The following is a 20,712-nucleotide window of genomic DNA, read 5'->3' as shown; positions in this document are numbered from 1 at the left end:
AGGAGAATAAAACAAAATGCATATAAATAATATATTTAAAAATAAAAATAAAAATAATAAATTCCTAGCTATGTAGAAGAATAGAAGATACATACATATGATAATGTTAAGCTCTTTATCCTTTCTCTAATGGACTCCCTTTCTCTTCTCCTCTCTTATCCAAAACTCTCCACCCCAAAGCCCCCTAATTCACTCTTCTCTGCATCTTTCCCCCAACCTCACATTTCACCTCCCAACAAAAAACCCCAAATTCCATTCCTCAAACCCCATTCTCCAATCTCCCTCCAAAACCCCCTCACAAAATCATGCTTTTCCCTCGCTACAATCAACCTCTTCACTCCCCTCCAATCCCTCGCCGCTGAACCCCCTTTACTCGAATCAGACGCAGGCAGAATCAACATAGAATCAATTCTCATCTCCATCGATGATTTCTTCAACCGATATCCATTTTTCGTTGCTGCATGCAGCTTCGTTTACCTCGTTGGTATCCCTTTAGCAGAAGAGTATTTCAGAAAGTATAAATTTGTATCAGCTATTGACGCTTTCAGGAAGCTCCGGGATGAACCTGACTCACAGCTGTTGGATATAAGAGACAGGAAGAATGTGAAGTTTCTTCCGTCTCCTAATTTGATGATGTTGAAGAAGGAAGTGGTGCAGGTTGAATTTAAGGAGGGGAATGAAGATGGGTTTGTGAAGAAAGTTTTGGAGAGGTTCCAGGATGCTGAGAATACTGTTGTGTTTATTTTGGACAGGTAAGAAGAAAGAAACTTGTTTTGCAGCAATGTGTATCTTGATGAAATTGAAATTTGCATTTTCTTTGACTATATAGTGGAAAAGTGTGAAAAATTCTAACTTGTTACTCTTTTGAATGTAAGGTAGTTTCGACGGTAATTCCTTGAAAGTTGCTGAATTGTTGTTCAAGAATGGTTTCAAAGAGGCCTATGCGATCAAAGGTGGAGTTAGAGGCCAGCAAGGGTGGATGGTAATGATGGGAATGCATGTGTTTGGTTGTGAAAATTTGTTTGAAGGAAGGAGTGGATTTCTAATGTTGGGTTTTTTTGTTGTTGCAGGCTATACAGGATACTCTTTTGCCTCCTCCCGTGCATATGAATCGAAGGAAAAAGAAGACTAAAGTGCCACAAGAGCTCAGTACAAATGGAAATGGGTCCATTCAGCAAAATGATAGTAGTAATGAAAGTGTGTTATCCTCGGATATCCCTGCAGTTGGAAACCAAGAGACGGAAAATGGTCATGTGAAAAGGTCTGTTGAGTCCAATCCGAAAATGAAACTCGGATCGGTAGTTTCCTATTCTCCGTATCCTAATGTATGTTATTCTCATCTCTCTCTGCCTTTTGCTCTCACTTTCTTTAGCACTCTAGTTGTACCTTGTGGAGCATGACCTTAGAGCATGTTTGGTTGAAGCCACGAAGGAATGATAATGAGACTTTAAATGACCAATTCCCATGTTTGGTTAGGTTATTGGAATGACATGAGAACTTTACTGTTGTAGGAATGTAAAAATTAAAAACAAGAGACCAGAGTATATAACTTAGAAAACTCACATTACTAAAGTTTGTCCTGGCTCCTAGAGGTTAGCTGAATAGCATCCTATTAGGAATAATCTCTAGATGCATCTTTGCTCGTTCCTTTTGGCATGTGGTTCCTTTTGGTTGTTGACTCTCTGATTGATAGTACTGGAGTTACTTATTTACCAAATGAGAGCAACCAAAAATTTAAAATGAAGATGCACCTGCATCAGTTGTGCTATAACTCATTGGTAGAGGGACATTGGCAGTTTTTATTTTGTGAAATGGTCAATGTTAGTATTGTTAATTTTTATACCGAGGGTAGGGATCGAACTCTTGACTGACCGTCTTATCACTCCACTCCTTAACTCTCTCACTCCAGCCACCAAACCATCCTTAGTCCCCTCATTGACAGTGCTGTTAAATTACAGCTATTCTATAGTGTAGCGGAATTTAAACTAATGATATTGTTTAATGCTAGGTTGTCAATAGCGCGCTATAGCGGTGTAGCGTAGCGGTAGAGGACCTCGCTGCAACGCTTTTGGCTGCTAACCGCTATCTGAAATAGCGGAAATAGCGGCCGCTATTTGTGGAGGTGTAGCGGTGGAATAGCGGCGCAATAGCGGTTTTGTAGCGCTTTACAGACTGCTATTGTGAAGATGAGGTCAATACTATAATTTTGAATTTTTTTTTAACGGTAAATTTATATTTTTCCCTTTTATTTCACTAATATAAAAGCTAAAAGTGAGACATTAGGTCATTAACATTCTCTCTCAACTCAAATCAATAGTCACTCTCCTTCTCCCTTACTAGGCATAGACTTGCTACATTAGTGTCTAATGGAGATGAGGAGTTAGGGGTGGAAGAAGAATTGTTTGAAATTGAATCAAGTGATGAGCAAAATGATATTAATGTGGTGGAACTTAGAAGTGAAGATGAGATAGATGTGATTTAGTCATTTTGTTTACGTTTAGAATTTGATTTAGTCATTTTGAGTACATTCCTAATTTGGGTCATTATGCTTGGTTTATGTATGTTGCAACTTTTGGTTTATGTATGTTGCAACTTCTGTTTTCTAGTCATTATGTATGTTGTTGGGACCTATTTTTAGTATTAATGTATGTTGTTGGAATCTATTTTAGTATTTATGTTTTCATATTAAGTATTTACCTTGATTTTTAAAAGCTCACAATAGCGGTCATCCCGCTATCTGCTATGCCGCTATAGCATTTGGGAGGTCCAGCGCTACCCACCGCTATCTGAGATTAACAACCTAGGTTTAATGATACGCTATTTAGTTTAAAACATTGTCAATAGAGGCTATAGTGACACTATAGCACTGTTGTGTTGTGTAGCAGAATTTGAACAAACTGCTATTTCTTTGCAATCCGTGATTGACAACATTAACACTGACACAATAAGTTAGTTGGATAGAAACATGGTTTTTAGTTTAACCATTATGACGTAGTTTGGTCCGTGCAGTTAATTCCACTTAGTGGAATAAAGTTTGATGATTGTTATTATTTTGTAAAACATTCATTATCACTAAATTTGATCAATTTTATTATTAAAATTAGTTACTCTTATGATCCTAAAAACATAAAAAGGAACCACACTGCAGTGAACATTTATGTTTATGATATTTCTTCTTGCTGTTTTCTTTCGTTTAAACTTTTAGGATCCTATTCTTTGTTAAAACAATAACTCTTTAATCATTTTTATCTTTGTTTGCAGTACCCAGATTTGAAGCCGCCATCATCTCCAACTCCATCAAAGCCACAATGATGATGTTTTAGTTCAACTGGAATCGTTGAGGAATAATTATTTATTCCACGACATTTTAATTTGGTGACTGTTTCAATTCATAATTATATAAACATTCTTTCTCTAGTTGTTGAGTTTTAGAGATAGTGTAAAGCATGTAATCCACTTAAACTTTACAAAAAGTTAATCTGGTTTTTGTTTAGTATCCGCACCTCATCAAAAGGCTTGATTTCCTGCAAATGTAGTGATTAATTGCAACAGAAGTTAACTTGCGGATTGTATGTTAATATAACATGACTTAAACTTCCCTCCAACCATTCTGTCAATTTAAAAAAATGAGATAATTCATTCTTCTAAAGTCTCACCTTCTTCCACTTTCTTAATCACTCACCACTTTAGATCTAAATCACTCACCACTTGCTCTAAAGTGTTTCAATTACAATCTTTACTTATTCCATCTCATCTTGCATTTTGTAAATCAATTACAACCCTTCTCCTCATTTTATTGATGGATTTGACGAACAAATGATGGCACACTCCTTATTTCCTAGCACTTATTTGGTTAGTAACATATATTCTTCTTTTTTAGTTTTGACTTAATGAATTTTATGTTCATTAGATTCCTTGTAGAGTTGGTTTGTTAGATTTGAATTTTGTAAGATTTGGGATTAGTGTTTCTAGTTCGCATGAATTTGGTTGATAACTTTTGGAAACACCTTCCGAATACACCATCTGGACTTATTTATAAGAAAAAAATTGTTTCTTAGATACATTGAATAATCAGAACAATATATTGATTCTAACTTTTTTTCTTATAAATAGGAACAAAGTAGTATTATCCTCTAAACCATGATTGAATGTTGTTTTTACTCTCTACTAGTTTCTCTATATTCTTACACTTGCTATTGATTTTTTTTGACCAAAATTTTGAATTTCGCTTGCTAAATATTGTTCTTTAGTTACATGTGTTTATCATAATATCATACATTGTGTTAATTCGTAGGAAGGCAAGCTATAACGCAACTGTGGGCTTATAGGTTAATATTATCACATTATCAATGATATTATGTATGATGTCCTAATTATCATTATCACATTATTGATGGCATTGTGTATGATGTTGTCCTGATTATCACACAGTCATTGTCTTGTGTCTGATGTTATCTCATGTCTTGTGTCACTATAGTAAAAATGATGGATGAACAACAAAGATATATACATGGTAGATTATGACAAGTCTTGGTATTGATAGACCGCAAGTGCGAGATTTTATCATAGTAGTATAAAAGTATCATTCTGCTATGGACCTTTTATGAGTATCAAATTTCTTAAACTCGTTAATTATTTAATATGGTCATTAATTAGGGTAAACGATTTGGGATTGATTAAAATATTTTTAAAGGAAGATGTAAGACTATGATTCTTGTCTTTGACTCGCTTACATAGACTCACGTTTTTCTATCTATTACGAGAATTTGTACTTTGTAGCAGTGAATAAATAAAAATGAGCATATCTCCTTTTTGCATCATATGATCTTGTCCTAAATCAATGAATTACCTATTTTCATAGTGCAATTCATTCCTTTAGGATTGTTTAAGATTGACTATTTTTAAAAAAAAGATTTTTTCTCGCTTAAACCACAAACACTTTCGTAGTATTGATTTAACCATTTGACCTTTCAAGTTCAGATATCAACATACGCTTTTAAGTATATGACTAATATCTAATAACATCTCTACTTTCGTATAGATAAATTCGTTGATCCAAAAAGAAAAATGCAAGCACAAAATTTCTTATTACAAATAATAAACACAGAACCTATATGAGGTATGTCGTTTAGATAGTCCTCATGGTCTTAAATCTTGGTAAAGAAGATCATGTGTGCCTCAAAACTTTAAAGGAATACAACACCAAGGTAACTTTTCTAACTCATAACCAACTGTTTAAGCTTAGTGTTAAGCTCAATAAAGAAAATGAGAAGTTAGAGAATAACATAAAATTCTTAGTGAAAAAATTGTTAGCACAAGAAGCTATTATTTTGCATGAAACCTTAGATAAATTCATTAAGGGGAAAGATAAGCACAATTTAATTATTTCCAGTGCAAAAGCTTCTTTTAATTATAATGGAGTAAGGTATAAACCTGATAGATCACATGACGAGAAGAAATATAATCGCCCTGTTTTTAAATTCAAGTTTTGTAATTAGTTTGGCCATCTTGAGTCGTTTTATTTTGCTAAATTAAGAGGGTCGAAAGGGGATATTTTCATACCTCTTAAAGTAACTAACGCACCAGGATCTATAATGATTTGGGTACCAAAGGTGAAAACCTAATTTTGTTTTACATTGATTGCTTTGCTGCTTTGAAGGTGCTTATTGCAAATTGGATAAAGCTATGCAAAACATGTGTATACATTCAGAATACAAGAGTTGTTGTACCTGACGATATCTAATTATAGTGTTATGGGCATTTATGGTGGTGTTTTTGAGTCACAGTTTTGGTAGCATTGATAGAGTCCTTTCAACGGTGTATGATCAAAGTTCCTATTAATATTAATGGCAATGTTTAACAGTCATGTATAACCTAGTTGTTAAATTACATTGATGGTGATGCTAAACAATCAAGGTGATCCTATTATTTTTGGAGTCAGAAGATCATTGGTGGTCATATTGCTCTAGATTAGGGGTGTTCAAATCCAAACTAATCCAAATAAAAACTGCAAACCGATCCAAAAAACTGAAAAATCGCAAAAAATCAAATATTATTGGATGTGTTTGAATGTCATTTTGTAAAAAACGCACGGTTCAAATCGGATTTCGGATTGATTTTTCAAAACTGGTTCAAACCAAACAAAACTGCAAGTATATATTTTATACTTATTTATTATTTATTCATTTATTAACATGATATGTTGGGTTAATTTATTAGTCGATGATACTTATTTTCTTAATAGTATTTCTTAGTTTAGTTAAATCTATTTATTTTTATTATTTCATTTGTTTCAACCATAATAGATCATTCTCATTTTGTAATATTAATTTTCAATATACTATATGTTATATATTATGTCAAATCTATTATTTATTAGCATTTTTATAATCTTAATCAATAGTAAAATTGTAATTTGGATATCCAAAAACTGATCCAAAATAAACCGCATGAAATTGGATCGGATCGGATTAGAATTTTTTAATTAATCATTCAAAATCTAACTGAACTGCGAATAAGTTTATCTATGGATCAGATGAATTTTTAGCTCAAAACCGATCCAAACTGAAACGCGAACACCTCTACTCTAGATGGTGTTTAGTCAATTCCTGTATTAAGCGATCCGTGTAGAAGGACTTTTGACGATCTTTCGTCGTTCCCTCTTGAGAGGGAGTTTTCTTAAGAGTTCTTGAGATTTTAAAGTAAAACACTTGATTGATAATGAAATTGGAAAACTCCTAGAAAATTATATGACAACTAGTCTTTTTATGCTCAGTGATTTTATTTTATTGCTAACATTTTTTCTTTGAATTATTTGAGCCATTAAGCCAGTATACAGAGCATAATGAATGATCTAGGCTACAGAGATACATTTGTGATGTTTTGAGGGTGCCAAAAGCAATATCTAAAGCTCTAACTCACGACAAGGTTCGAGAGGAGCAAAGAAAGCTGAAAATAACTTGATAATTGATTAGTCCAAAGGGATAATCAATTACAACCTACTTTCTCCTCAAGTGTTCAAGTGAGATCATATATAATATCTTCCATAATTAAATTAAATCAACTCATTATTGAAGGTTGCGCCAAATCTCAATATTTTGAAGATCTAATCAATTAAGCCTTAGCTATAATCGATTAGAGAGCTTGTTTTGGAAAGATTTCTCAATCTTTTATTTTTTGGAGCAAATCTCCATTAATTTCATGGATTTTGTCATGAAAATAAGCTAATAAGCAACACTTTGTAAATGTATACTCTCATTCATTCTTTTCATCCATCTATTTCTTCCTTCTTTGTGTTTTTGTGAGAGTTTCTATTCTGCGCCATTATTATCATCATCTATGGCTCCAACAAGAAGTCTCGCCACTGACATTTCTTTTTCAAGAAATTTATTCTTGGAAGAATCATATTCAAAAAGTCAAGAATGAAAATAAATATCCAGCCATAAGGTTTTGCATGTCATTATCATGGAAGGAACTTTTCTTAAAGAATACAAACCCTGCGAGAATGTCTGTTGAGGTATACTAAGAGAATTTTTTACCAAGATAACAAATCAAGTGTTACTAGATCTTGTCAAAGAATTATACTCAAATCTCAATATATAATATTTGTCCCTGAAAACTTCAGTAAAAGTAACACACATTACTATTCACAAATATCAATTTGGTAGAATGTTTGAGCTACCATTCTATGAAGTATCTTACACCTATTATGAACCTTTGAAGTTCATGGATTTCAAACTCTCAACCAACATCTTATCCTTCGTCATGAATCATATGGGAGAAAAAAATATCCCTTTTAGAACAAGTTTTTTAAAGGCCAAGATTTGAGTAATACACCATATTCTTAATCATATACTCCTCCCTAGACAAGATAATCTAGAAGCCATCACAAGAGAAGATAAGGTTACTTTGAGGTTGCTAACACAACAATTTCAGATAAATTGGGTCGACGAGATGTTTCTCCACATGCTCTTTTGCAAGAAGACTCGATCAGCAGGGTTATCATATGGAGCATTGATCACCAAGATTTTAGCTATAGCCAGAGTCAACACTATGGGGGAATAAGCAAATTCAATCCACTCTAAAATCAATTACTCCTCTATGCAGTATGAGGGTTTGATTTTTTCTAGGAGAACTGAGGAACGAATCCATGGATGAAGTTGAAGATTTAGTCCAACCAACTACAAAAAATGATGAAGCAATAAACAACCTTATGGCAATAACTTAGTATAACATGTTGGTTATTCAATGGTGAAGGATGTACTATCATCAACAGGAATACATCAAGAATATTCATAGTGAGAGATGATGATATTAATGACAACGAGTAGATGTCTCACTTTTGTGTTTCTTGCTTTTTAGAGTGATTTATTGCTAGTTGTTTTCAATTTTGTACTTGAATGCAGTTATTTAATTAATGAAATATGCTTTCCTTTAAATTATTGGGCATGCTTTGGTGATCTATGTGCTTGATACCTGCCATAATTACCTATCTATTTATTTTTCCATCCTTTCTGGTATTGCCAAAGAGTGAGAAGTATACTCTCATAGGGAATAAGGTATACTCTATAGATTTATCAGGGCGTTTTAACCACCCCAATATATCACCTTTACTTATTTGTTTGTATATTTCCTTGAGAGATATGTCATCATCAAAAAGGGAGAGAATTTAGATCTACGTGCTTGTAGGTATGAAGTCTGTAGTAGACTATTATTTGATTTTGATGTTGACAACACTCTATAGTGAATTTTTCATCAAAAGTGTAGATCAAGGTGTGATGATGAAGTTATGAAGCTTGAATAGAAAGATGATCAAGTTGTGTTAAGCAGTTTTAGTTGATGTGCTTGAAGATCATCTTATGCAGCAATCAAGTTGTTGTTCCTAAAGATCAAGAGATAAAGATATCAAACTCGTATTTGTGGTGATCAACTTTGTATTGCTTGAAGATCAAGTTATTTATGCCTATCCTTGGAGGAAACACCTTATGTCAATCGAAGTTCAGCGAAGATCTTTGATCAAGCAGAGTGTTTGGTGATGGTGTTTATCTTGAAGAGCTATCTCAAGGTTCATTAGAAGAAGATTCAAGGTTCTAGTGAAGTGTTAAAGTCAAAGATCATGTAGCAAGGAACCACAAGTTTCAGATTTGTGAAAAAGAGAGTGTGAAATCTTGTTTAGTCTATGTCGAGTGATCAATATTTGTAAAGGTATAAGACTAAATCTCGATTTTACTAAGGAAAATCACACACGCACTTTCAACCCTTTGAAAAACCTCTATCTTTTTATGAAATTCACCAAAAAAATGTTTTTGCCCCTATCTAATTTGCTAAAATCTCAAAAAGTTGTTTATGGGAGAAAATTACATTGGATAATCGACTAGCCCTTAAGCATAATCAATTATTCCTTATTGTAATGGATGTGTCAAAATTTCATTTTTATCGTCGATTTCAGGGGCGAGAAATGTACATAACCATCTCTTATGAAAATCTCATAGCCCATTATGACAAAATTTGGGAGGAAATGTCTAGGTGCAGTGAGAAAATGTGAAGAATGGTAGAGAAAGAGGATAATATTTATAAAAAACACATATGCAAGGAGGAGCCATATGAGATGACTCATCCTCCTAAAAATTAAAATGATAGTGGAGGCACCATCCCACATGGCTTAGTTGTACGACAGGAGCCATGTCAGATGGCGTCTAAGACAAAATAAAGCAGAGAAAGCCATTTCAGATGACGCCTTGGAGTTATCCATTTATGAAATATGATTATTTGCGTAATTTTTTTCGAAACGTGATTATTTACGTAATTTTTTTTAAAACCTGCTTATTTAAAAAAAATTCTCTTTGATAGGTTGAAATTTGTGGGGTGCCATGAATAAAAGGAGGGTGTCAGGTAGATTTCCCAACGAAAGATGAATTCTAATAAAAGGCTAACCCTAAATTAATACGGTCCATTTGTATCACTATTACCCGCTTTCATTCATCTTTTCTCTCTTTCTTCCTCCGCTCCCGGCGACTAAAAGCAGCAGACAACCGTTGCTCCGCCGAGTCACCGTCATCTTAAACTCAAACCGAGTTAACACAGAGTTAGTCTCAACTCCAAAACCAAACATCAACACCTTCTCCAATGGAAGGGCTAAAGGTTTCAGAAGCTAGCTTAATAGTTCACATTCATCCTTCTAAAAGCAATCAAGTTTCAAAAGCAGTTCTTCGTGAACTCAGCACTATGCTTTTCACGTTCGACGAGATCTTCGACGGCGTCGTTTTGGCTTACGATGTTAACTCCTTCGACAATTGCGCCAAGATTCTTCCTGGAATTTTTCCTTATTTCGGTGTTAATTTGAAGGTTAATCTGTTGCTTTTTTCTCCCAAGCCAGATATGCTTTTAGGTATTGTTAATGCTGCGAGTTTTGTTTCGCTTTATTGTTTTCAAAATTGTGTTAGTTCAGTTTTCTTAGGTTAGTTGATTGATTAATAGGGTTTGTGTTGTGTTGTTTTTTTTTTCAGAAGGAAAGGTAGTGAAAGTTACACATGAGTCTATTCATGTTGTTGTGCTTGGATTTGCTTCGGCGATTATAACTGAGAAAGATATCAGGGCAGAGTTTGTGTACAAAACGGTGAGCGTCTCCCAGGAATGTTTTGATAGTTGCTGTTGCCTTGTGTCTGCATTTTAGATATATTTTGTATAGTTATTTATGTGTGGTTTTTATTTTTGTAGAAACACGGGCAAGAAGTGTATGCGAGCAACTCTCACAAGCGACATGTGATAAAGGTTGGAACCACGATACGGTTTTTGGTTAAGAGGTGACATACTTTTAAATTGCTTTGATTTGAATAAGATTAGATTTGTTCAATTCAATGCATCTTTATGCCTTATGATTGCGTGAAAATCTGTTTTGATATCATGATAGGTAGGTCTCTAGTTTCGTTTCTTTTTTCCCGATCTTCATTCTCTAGACTCAAACTAATGGAATCGATTGTTTGTTGGATTTTAAATATCTGAGTTAGTTCAGTCATCCTCAAGGATATAGTAAACATCCCTCTTGATGGGCTGCATTGAGCATCCTAATTGATTTTCGATACGATGAAGTACTTTGTATATCAGTATATGTACATTTGTATGAGTAGTAGCAAATAATATGACTCTGTACCACTGTATCATTGGTTGTACATGAATTTATTCTAAAAGAATTGGCTACCTTATCACAACCTCTAGGGAGTGACAGGAGTTGGACTTCTTCTACTAACATATACTACCTCCATCCCAAATTATAAGACGTTTTGGGCATTTCACACGAATTAAGAAATATAATTATTATTTTATGGAAAAGTGAAATGATGTATACATGGAGGCAGAGTAATAAATGATAGAGGGTATATTTGAAAAATTGTATTAATATTGCATTAGAAATCGAAAGTGACTTATAATTTGGGATAAATTTTTTCTCCAAAGCGTCTTATAATTTGGGACGGAGGGAGTAATATATAGATCCCTTTCCGTGTCTTTAGATGAATATCTAGTATCTACTATGAAGGTTTGCCCGTTCTTTGTATAAATCATTGGTCTATTTTGGGTCTCATCTAGTCTAGAAGCACCCTTAAAGGTGCAAACACATACATTCTGCTATAACCAAACCCCAAATGCACCAAATGTACAAAAGTTGTAACACACTCACTGAATTTTGGTATCCTTACTCATTCCAAAACTTTAAATGCACCTACACTCTGTCATTGGCCATCATACTCTCACATCTTATATCTCTTAATTAATAGTAATATTTGTTTATCCGTATAGGATTTAATATGAAGAGTTTTATTCGTTTTTCTGTTGGCTGTTGTTAGCCTTTACTACATGTTAGAGAACTTTGGTGGTTATGGTGGTTTGACACAGTTGCCACTTTCTTTCAATGATTGTATAACTTCAAAAAGTTTCAAAATGATCCTGGGTAAAATTTAAATATGGGTTATGAGTTGAACATTATATCAAATGATAATTTTGGTGATTAATCGCTGCAGCTTTGATGAGGAAATGCTACATGTTTATGGATCTCTAGTTCCAGATAATACAGGAAGCATACATTGGTTGGATAAGAACTCGGAAGTTGTTTCCCACTCTGACAGGTTTTTTTCTTCCAAATATTTGTCCCGTCTTAAGAATATTCTTAAAAGTACATATCTTTATCTTTCTTCGAAAACTATACAGGAGCATAAAAAAGAGAGATAATGAGGGACAGCCATTAATGTCAGATAAAGATGCTTTAGATGTGGAACCATTAACTGTTTACCCTGCTCAAAAACTAAAGAAGTCGAAGAAGCAGAAAGTCAAAGAAGAATCTTAAATGCAGCTTATATTCACAGGTTAACTTTCTGTCTTAAAATTTGATGGCAATGTGTTGTTTGATGACTTTGTTTCTGCATTAATTTATTTATAGTAAAACTACTGTTAAAGTGTATATTATAAATTTAACAAGGTCAACATGTGAAGAAAGAAACAGTGTGTAACTTGATTGCAGTGCATTTTACTCTCAGACACCTTGCACTCACTATAAGATTCTCACTTCCTCTGCTGGAAGAAATATTTCAAATAGAGAAGAATGAATTCCTTGTGTATACAGAAAATGGTTAATTCAAGTGACACGAAAAAACTGAAGAATGATTAAGGTTGCTCTATCTCTGCATGTCTGATACATAGGCTCTCTTTGAAGAACGTCAAACAGAAGCAAGAAAATGGATGTTCTCGTAACAAATTCAGCCGTAAAGAGATGGTTAAAGTTGTGTGCATTCTCTTCCTAGTCTCCTAATGTATCCAGCTAACAGTTGCCAAACACTGCAATTCTGCAACCTTGCCTGGGTTTTTTGGCTTTATTGGGAGTATGCTGGTCAACCAGAACCCATGTTCACCCCTAACATATCTAAATGAAATTATTTTGTACTTCTAGTTGAATTAGTTTTTCAGCATCTATATTTGTTTAACTTCATTTGTTCTTTTGGGAGTATGGTTAATTGCTATAATCTGATTAATGGCTAATTGACAATGCAGATTAGCTAAGTCTATGGATGGGAAGAGTTTGGACTCACCAATTTTTGATAATATTACTTTTATTCAAGGACACATTCAATAGGGAAAACAATTGGCATGCCATTACTGATGGGATTCGCTTCTGCCTTGGGAATGCCTGTGCTGTTTGTATCAATTAGATCACACTCTTTTCACAATTTGTATGATGGTAATTTGAGGAACCTTGCTTCTAGTTTAAACATTGAATTTAGAAGTCCTCGTACAGTTTATTATTATTATTTTTATTAAAGAAAATTTTTGGGTACCATCTTTTTCTGTTTGTAACTGCATGAATCATTGAATTCGTTTTGAAGTGGGAGGTAAAGATTGTACACTAGCTCCTAAATCAGAAAGTATGACAAGAGTGGTGTAGTGAGTTAGTGTGATTAGGTTTATCATTTTTCTTGGTTTGATCAAATTTTGAGATGGATAAATACTGAAACGGTCTTCACATTCTACCAATCTAATAGTTTATAAAAAACTTATTAACTAATTTTTCATTTTAAGTTTTTTTTTTAAACTTATTTAAAACAAAAATCTGAAACACTAGAAATAGTTTTTTTTTTATAAAAAAAGCTGAAATAAACGGACCCCGGACCTATATTAAACTAGAGAAGATGGTTAAGATACTAGCTGAAACTACATTTGGATGGTGACATTTTCGACGATCAGAGATTAGAATTCTGACGGACCTTTTATACAATAAATCACTTTATTAGATAAACATCTCATTTTTGTTAAAAAAAGGTCTCAAATATGAAGTTGCGTGATGACACAATTGAGGAAATGTGAACGTTTAAGTTGTGCTAGTATTATAAGACGAATAATATACGGACATTTAATGTGATTTGTGGTATATATAATCATGCTATGTCACAAGTTAGTTGGTCACTTGATTGTATGTTATCTGAATTTTGAAGAGAAGAATCTTGTTTCTGATGTGACATTGAACACGGTTCAACCCAAAAACATACTATCCATTTTGAAAAGGAAAAGATCTAAAAGTGTCTCTCTCAAATATTAGACAAGTATACAATGGTCGCATTCAAAACAACAAGATAAGAGGTCCAAGATTCGAAATGCAATCATTGTTGAAGTTGTTGGATGATGATCATTATATATCTAGGTATAAAGTGTGTGGGGATGAAAACACAGTCTTGATTCCATCAAGTTGTCCAACACATTTTCCATTGTGCTGATAATTGATTCAACATATAAGACTAATAGGTACAAGATTCCAGTTCTAGATTGTCGCACCCCAATTTTTGCCTTACGAATTTCATTCATCTGGTCATGTCGCATTCGCATTTCATTTGCATATCTTAAAAAAAATTGACTTTTTATTAAAGTCAACAAAAAAATAATTTTAGATAGTTAAATTAATTTTTAGTTTTAATATTATTTTTGTTTTAGATTTAGTTTAGATTAATTTTTATTTTTAATATTATTATTATCATTATAATTATTATTGATTTTTATGTCCAAGTGGTCCAAACAATAAGGTCCAAAAAAAACTGCACCCTGCTTGTCTTCTGCATACATGGTCCAAACGCCAAACAGTACAGTCCAAACATTACTGCAAACTGCACAAAAACCTGCTGCTCGCTGTAGATAGAAGACAAAAGCTTCACCATTTTGTTCATACCATACCTGCATCCAAAAAGCCAAGAAAACAGACAACAAATATGTTCAAATTTGATTCCAATTTCCCCCCAAAACCTCTCAAATTCATCTATAAAAAGACAGCAATGATACAATGAAAGGGAGGTGGAAACGCTAAAAAAAGAGAATCATACTTCTGCCCAGGAAAAAACCTCACTGCAAAAATCACCATAATAAACAAACATCACAGCAAAACCGAAGCTCACCATCACATTGAACTAAAACCTCACGTTTCAATCGCATTATCCTCCCAAAACTCTCACAGACCGATACACAAACAGCCTTCCACACACACTCCATCGACTCACTTCTGCAAAACCCAACATAAACTCACCATAACATTGATTCAACCTCCAAATTCATTCACAAAAACATTGAGCTTATTCACCTTCAAAACACACTCAGCAAGAATACCCATAACTTCACCCCTGAAATCTCTCTGCTAAAATCTCAACACTATCAAATCCACACACGAAAACAAACCTTTTTTACTTCTCGCGAACTCTGCTTCAGCATTCATTACACCTGTTCATCAACACATCCACAACAACTTCAACTCAACTCCTTTCAACATCATCCACGCAGCAGAGGCAAACAAGTAGAGTCTAGAAGAAGATGAAATCGGTGAAACAAGCAACACTTACCCGAGCTCACGGCTGAACTGGTCACGAAACGCATACACGGAGGCAGAGGAGGATTCAATTTCATTACTTACTAGTGCCGTGGGATTCATCGCCTCCGAGAACATTCGGAGTTGGTTCGTTTTCTTTTCTGAATTTGTTCTTCATGCTTGTTTGATATACCCTTTGTTCCCTTGCTTGCTTGAATCGATTTAACCATGTTGTAGAAACTCAAGTGTAATTATTTGTTTGTACGTTTCTTATTCTGTTGGTTGAATTTATTGTTGATTTGCGTATGCTCTTCTTGCGATGGATTCATTTATGTATTAATTGTCACGATTTCTGAGGATAAAGAAAAGAGTTATATTTCTTGAGAGTGAGATCGGGATAGAGAGACCGTGAGCGAGAGAATCGCAAGAGAGGTTTGAGCGTGAAACTAGGAAGTATTTGAGAGAGATGAAAGAGCAGAGTAATCGTAATTTTTTTTCTGTAGTGGTTCATATGCGAGAGAGTGAGGGAGAATGGGGCGGCTGCCTCTTGGTTTTTTTTAGGGTTTTCAAACCCTTTGTATTAAGAGAATGGGCGGATCCGGGTTCTATCCTAACCCGACCCGGTCCGGTCCAAACACAAAACTTTTTTTTTATTGTTCTAGTTTAAAAATTTCTTGGGCCTTAATCTTATAGCCCAGCCCCTGTTTCCTTTATATTACACCTCCCTTTTTACTATTTTTTTAGCCTATTGTTTCTATTTTTAATTTTGTTTTTATCTTCTAATATGTATATATCATAAAATGTAAAAAACATGTTTCTAGATTTTAGACTTTATTCTCATGTTAAAAATACCAAAAAATATTATATTAATTTCAATCCAAAGTAATAAACCTTGGTCCAACGCCAAGTCGTCAAATAATTTCTCGATCCAACGTCGAACTTCTTCATTTCGAAAACCTTTTTCTTAACCATACCAAAGATCGTGTGACAAGGGGTGGACACCTCTTGAATACCTCGATTCTTTTGGATTAACACATTTTTTTTAAAACCTTAGATTAAGTGACAAGGGGTGCACACCTCTTGAATACCTTGATCCTTTGAATCAAAACACATTAATCAAACCGAAAGATCCTGTGACAAGAAGTGCACACCTCTTGAATACCTTGATCTTTCGAATCTTTTTTAATCAAATCAAAAGATTAAGTGACAAGGGGTGCACACCTCTTGAATACCTTGATCTTTTGAATACATTGATTTACAAGGACAACAAGTGACAATGGGGCTCGCTCCTGTTCAATACCTTGGGTAAAGACGCGCTAGGTGAACACCTATGCTCAATCCTTTGCTAAATGTCCCTTTAAAACACAACTTCAATTTCATTCAACCTTTTTGCCTTATGGCTTTTAAAACTCTTTTCATAAACGAGACACTTATCCAATTTTCAATACGAACATACTTCCACATGTGAAGATCGAACATCTTCCACTCGAATGCGATGATGGCCAAAATCATGTCTTATCTTGATTTAGTCATCCATTCTTGTAGTGATATCATATCCATGTGCGCGTAGTATTTCCATTTGAAAGCGATCGAGTACCTCTCGCTAAATTCAACCAACAAACATTTCGTGGTTCTAGCCCGAACTACGATTGCTCTGACTTTCCCATTGCACTAGGGAATACGTAGGCACAAGATACAAACGTCTTGGCGAGCATAATAATAAAAAATCTTTTCTTTTTCCTCATAATAATAAAAAACCTAAAAAAATCTTTCTTTTATCTTTTCTCGATTAATAAGCTAAAGAACGCAAACATTACGCTAACACTCAAACACTAAACTAACTAAATGGGTCCCATCGAGTACGATGGAAGTGAGGGTTGCTAATACCTTCCCCTTGCTTAACCGACTCCCGAACCCTAATTTGGTTGCGACGACCATCTTATCCGTTTTCTTTTCTTTCGTGGGTTTTATCGATATTTTCCCTTTCCTTCTTGGAATAAATAAAGTTCGGTGGCGACTCTGTTGTACTTCGAATGCGCGAAAACGCGTCGAGTCACATTTTTACCGCTTCAGAAAATGGCGACTCTGCTGGGGACATACAATCCTAAGAGGGTCAACCCTAGTTTAGTTTTTTTTTATTTGAGTGTTTGATTTTGTTTGCTTATTCTTTATGTTTACTCTTTTGTTGATTATGTTTCTTTACTCTTGCTTTATCGCTTTTATTTTATTTCTGTATATATTTATTTGTGGGTATGGGAATGATATTTGAGTGAAGCTCTCAACCCGAGCTTTGAAAAACAAGAGAAAAACATAAGTTAGGAGGTGGTTGTGTAGTGCTAGTCCCCAAGGTGAACACCTTGAATGGCTAATACGAAAACCCCACTTGGAGGAGACTTATTCATGAAATTTGTCATAAGATGGTTCGCCCGTCGCATGATGGAAATCTGATTTCGTCGTTAACTCCAAGGACCTTTAGAACCCGTTCCATCTATGATGATGTAGACATCTCTACTATCAAAAATCTTAGAGCCATCATGTGAGGGGATTCTTGGGTAAGAGAATATAGAACCGTCCTATTATAAGAAGCTTTCCTCAGTGGGTTCTTTTATTCATTTACGATTATCATTTAAATTTAGTCTTTGTATAGCATCGTGTTATATTCCATATCATATTACATTGCATCATTCCTGCATGTAAAAATCAAATCAAATCATGCATCTGCATTCATGCATTCAAGTTGTCAACAAAAGACCCATTTCATTTGTCTTCACCCTCAAGTGGCTTGTCTACCGTCATGTTGATTCCTCAACACATTGAACTGGAGGCATAAGTCTGAAGACTATGGAAGAACCTCAACGAGGCCAAGAGTAGAAGTTATCCAATTGAGGAGCCAATATATCAGACAAGGCAACTCATCCTCGTCACTGATTGGTCACTAAGCCATGTTTCCTTACTGTTTGCAATTCCCTTGTTGGTACTGTGTGCTGCATTGAATGTTGTTTGTTTCAAAATGTTAATTTTAATGAAATGAGCATTGCATATTTGAATCAATCCATTTACATCCATTGTGTGCTTCTTTATGCTTTATCTTTCAAAAAAAACAAAAAATATATCTCTTGTTCACTTTCTTCTATCAAACTTGTGTTTTATGCAAAGATTGGAGGGAGGATGATGAAAACGAAATACCCAAGTTGTTGAATTGTACGCTTTCAAATAAAATTTTGCTGATGATGTACAGGCATTGTTTCAATCCCCAAACACTGAAGAAATAAGGAAGTTAATCCCTAGTCAACCCCCTTTGAGCCTAGAAGTTGGTGTTTCTTTCTGTATGAAAACCCGCAATTTTAATCTGGGGCAGGGTAGTTCTCAGTTAGTTTGGTTGTGCATTCAATTTTAAGAAAATCATTAAGTACCCCTTTCAATAAGGGTTTCAATCAAAAGTGACCGAGATGGTTATCATCAATCATTATCAAGGCAGTCACTATCTTTCCAAATACAAAAAAATATATTTCAAAAAAAAAAAGTCCGCTAAGTCAAAACCTATGAAGGAGACTTAGGCAAAATTGGGGCATCCCGCTGACCGTAATCCTCAAATGGAACAGTTAAGGCAAAAGTTAGGGATAATAGAAACAAAAAAGAGAAGTCCATAAATTCCTTGAACAACGATAAGACATTATGACTATCAAAAAGAAGAGGTGATTGCCATCTCGAAGATTCCCTTGGCCTTTAAACCATCATCATTATCATATGTGCGATTCCAAAGTCTCTTGGAACATGAATGCATAATTTGAGTTAACTGAACGTAGGATTGGAAGATCATCACGAAGAATGGGGTGGGTACAAATATACTTTGAGCCTATATCCTTTGTTTCATAAACCGTGAACCAAGCCACGTTACAACCTTCAAAAGACCTAATTGAAGCTAGGTTTATTTTGAAAGCATACTACAACAAGGTTGCGTTAACCTGACTCCTAAAGATCTTTGCAAATCGTTTGTTTTACCATACCTTTTGATTTATCCATCACTTTGATTGTCTTGACTATTGTGTTTAGACCCTGTGATTCATTTGCTTTACATCAATAATATCATTCGTACAATAACTTTGATTTCAAAATATGCTTTGAGCATCGCATTAAAATTACCATTTTGAATGAACATTTTATTTGCAAGTACTCATCTTTTAGGAAGTTCAAACAGTCGAGAAACTCGATCAATGATCCTATCAGGGGCACGTTACTTCGAGATCCTGTTGTTCAAGACTTATACTGGGGCAAGCGTTCCCAACTTTCATTTCAAGGACTGAAGCAACGATCAGGTAACAATCAGCCAGTCAGGGGAAATTTTCCTCAACAATCCCCAAGCAGTTTATCAGTCCTTCCAAGAGGATCATCAGTGTGACAAAACCATGACTGGCAGTGTTCTTGTGTTGAGGAATCAGAGTTTCGATCTACCCTCACAAAAGAGTCTACCTCAGTTGTCATAACCGATTGCATTACATTACATTCACATCTCATTCATAGAACAATTCATTGTCATGCATAAAAACAAAATTCATACTCATTTGCATTCTTTCAAGGTCTCGTTGTTATCAAACATCTTACCTTGAGATCTAAGTCCAACTCACTTGGCATTTACCAAAGCGATTCCGTCTTACATTCATCAGTACATTAGCTGATAATGTCAACTCTTTGTCATATTCATCAGTACATTAGCTGATGTCATTCACCACTTGTTGTTATCATTAGTACATTAACTGATAATATGCACTTTCGTTTCCCGTCATTAGTACATTAGCTGATGCAGGACTTTCATCAGTACATTAGCTGATATCAGATGTCTCCTATTTTCTCTCGTCAGTACATTAGCCGATGATTGATCATGGTTGTTTCCTCCTTATCAGTACACCAGCTGGTATAGGACTTCTCTTCGTCAGTACATTAACTAACGTGGGCCTCTTTCTTCTTTCCTTATCAGTACATTAACTGGTATAGGATTTCCTTTCGTCAGTACATTAGCTGATGACAATTCCCTCTTGTTTCCCTCATCAGTACATTAACTGATGCAGGTCGATTTGTTTCACATCTTCAGTACATTAACTGATGATATAATCGTTTTTCCTTCTTTAGTACATTAACTAAAGTCGTGTATCCTTTTCATCTTTTATCAGTACATTAGTTGATAAGAGATCTCATTTCCATCTTTAATACATTAGCTAAAGTCGATGGTCTTCTTTGCCTTTACCAGTACATTAGCTGATATGGGTCGCTGTTTTCATCCAAAGCCAATAATTGGATGTCACAATCCACAATAAGGTGTTTTTATCCGTCTAATGTCACTCTTAGACGCTTCTACTGTCTTTTTACCCAGAGTTTTATCTCTCTTT

General features: G+C 34.6%; 2 protein-coding genes across 3 annotated transcripts; both read left to right on the top strand.

Moving 5' to 3' along the window:
- Window positions 1–87: 87 nt before the first annotated feature.
- On the top strand, window positions 88–3,530 carry LOC131609733 (rhodanese-like domain-containing protein 4A, chloroplastic). Of its 2 annotated transcripts, none has more exons than XM_058881526.1 (4): window positions 88–752; window positions 880–982; window positions 1,071–1,261; window positions 3,262–3,530. In XM_058881526.1, the coding sequence occupies exons 1-4, from the start codon at window positions 130–132 to the stop codon at window positions 3,272–3,274; spliced, it is 930 nt and encodes a 309-aa protein (XP_058737509.1). In that variant the 5' UTR covers window positions 88–129; the 3' UTR covers window positions 3,275–3,530. The 2 variants fall into 2 exon arrangements, with proteins under 2 accessions (XP_058737509.1, XP_058737508.1); XM_058881525.1 differs by having other exon boundaries at window positions 1,071–1,325.
- A 6,426-nt stretch (window positions 3,531–9,956) lies between these two features.
- LOC131612190 (uncharacterized) lies at window positions 9,957–13,469 on the top strand. The gene is made up of 6 exons (XM_058883995.1): window positions 9,957–10,387; window positions 10,506–10,615; window positions 10,717–10,802; window positions 12,015–12,119; window positions 12,202–12,356; window positions 13,039–13,469. The coding sequence occupies exons 1-5, from the start codon at window positions 10,126–10,128 to the stop codon at window positions 12,335–12,337; spliced, it is 699 nt and encodes a 232-aa protein (XP_058739978.1). The 5' UTR covers window positions 9,957–10,125; the 3' UTR covers window positions 12,338–12,356; window positions 13,039–13,469.
- Window positions 13,470–20,712: the final 7,243 nt, after the last annotated feature.

This window comes from Vicia villosa, linkage group LG6, assembly GCF_029867415.1.
Source record: "Vicia villosa cultivar HV-30 ecotype Madison, WI linkage group LG6, Vvil1.0, whole genome shotgun sequence".
In the NCBI taxonomy this organism is placed as follows: Eukaryota; Viridiplantae; Streptophyta; class Magnoliopsida; order Fabales; family Fabaceae; genus Vicia; species Vicia villosa.
This window is presented reverse-complemented; position numbering and strand designations above follow the sequence as displayed.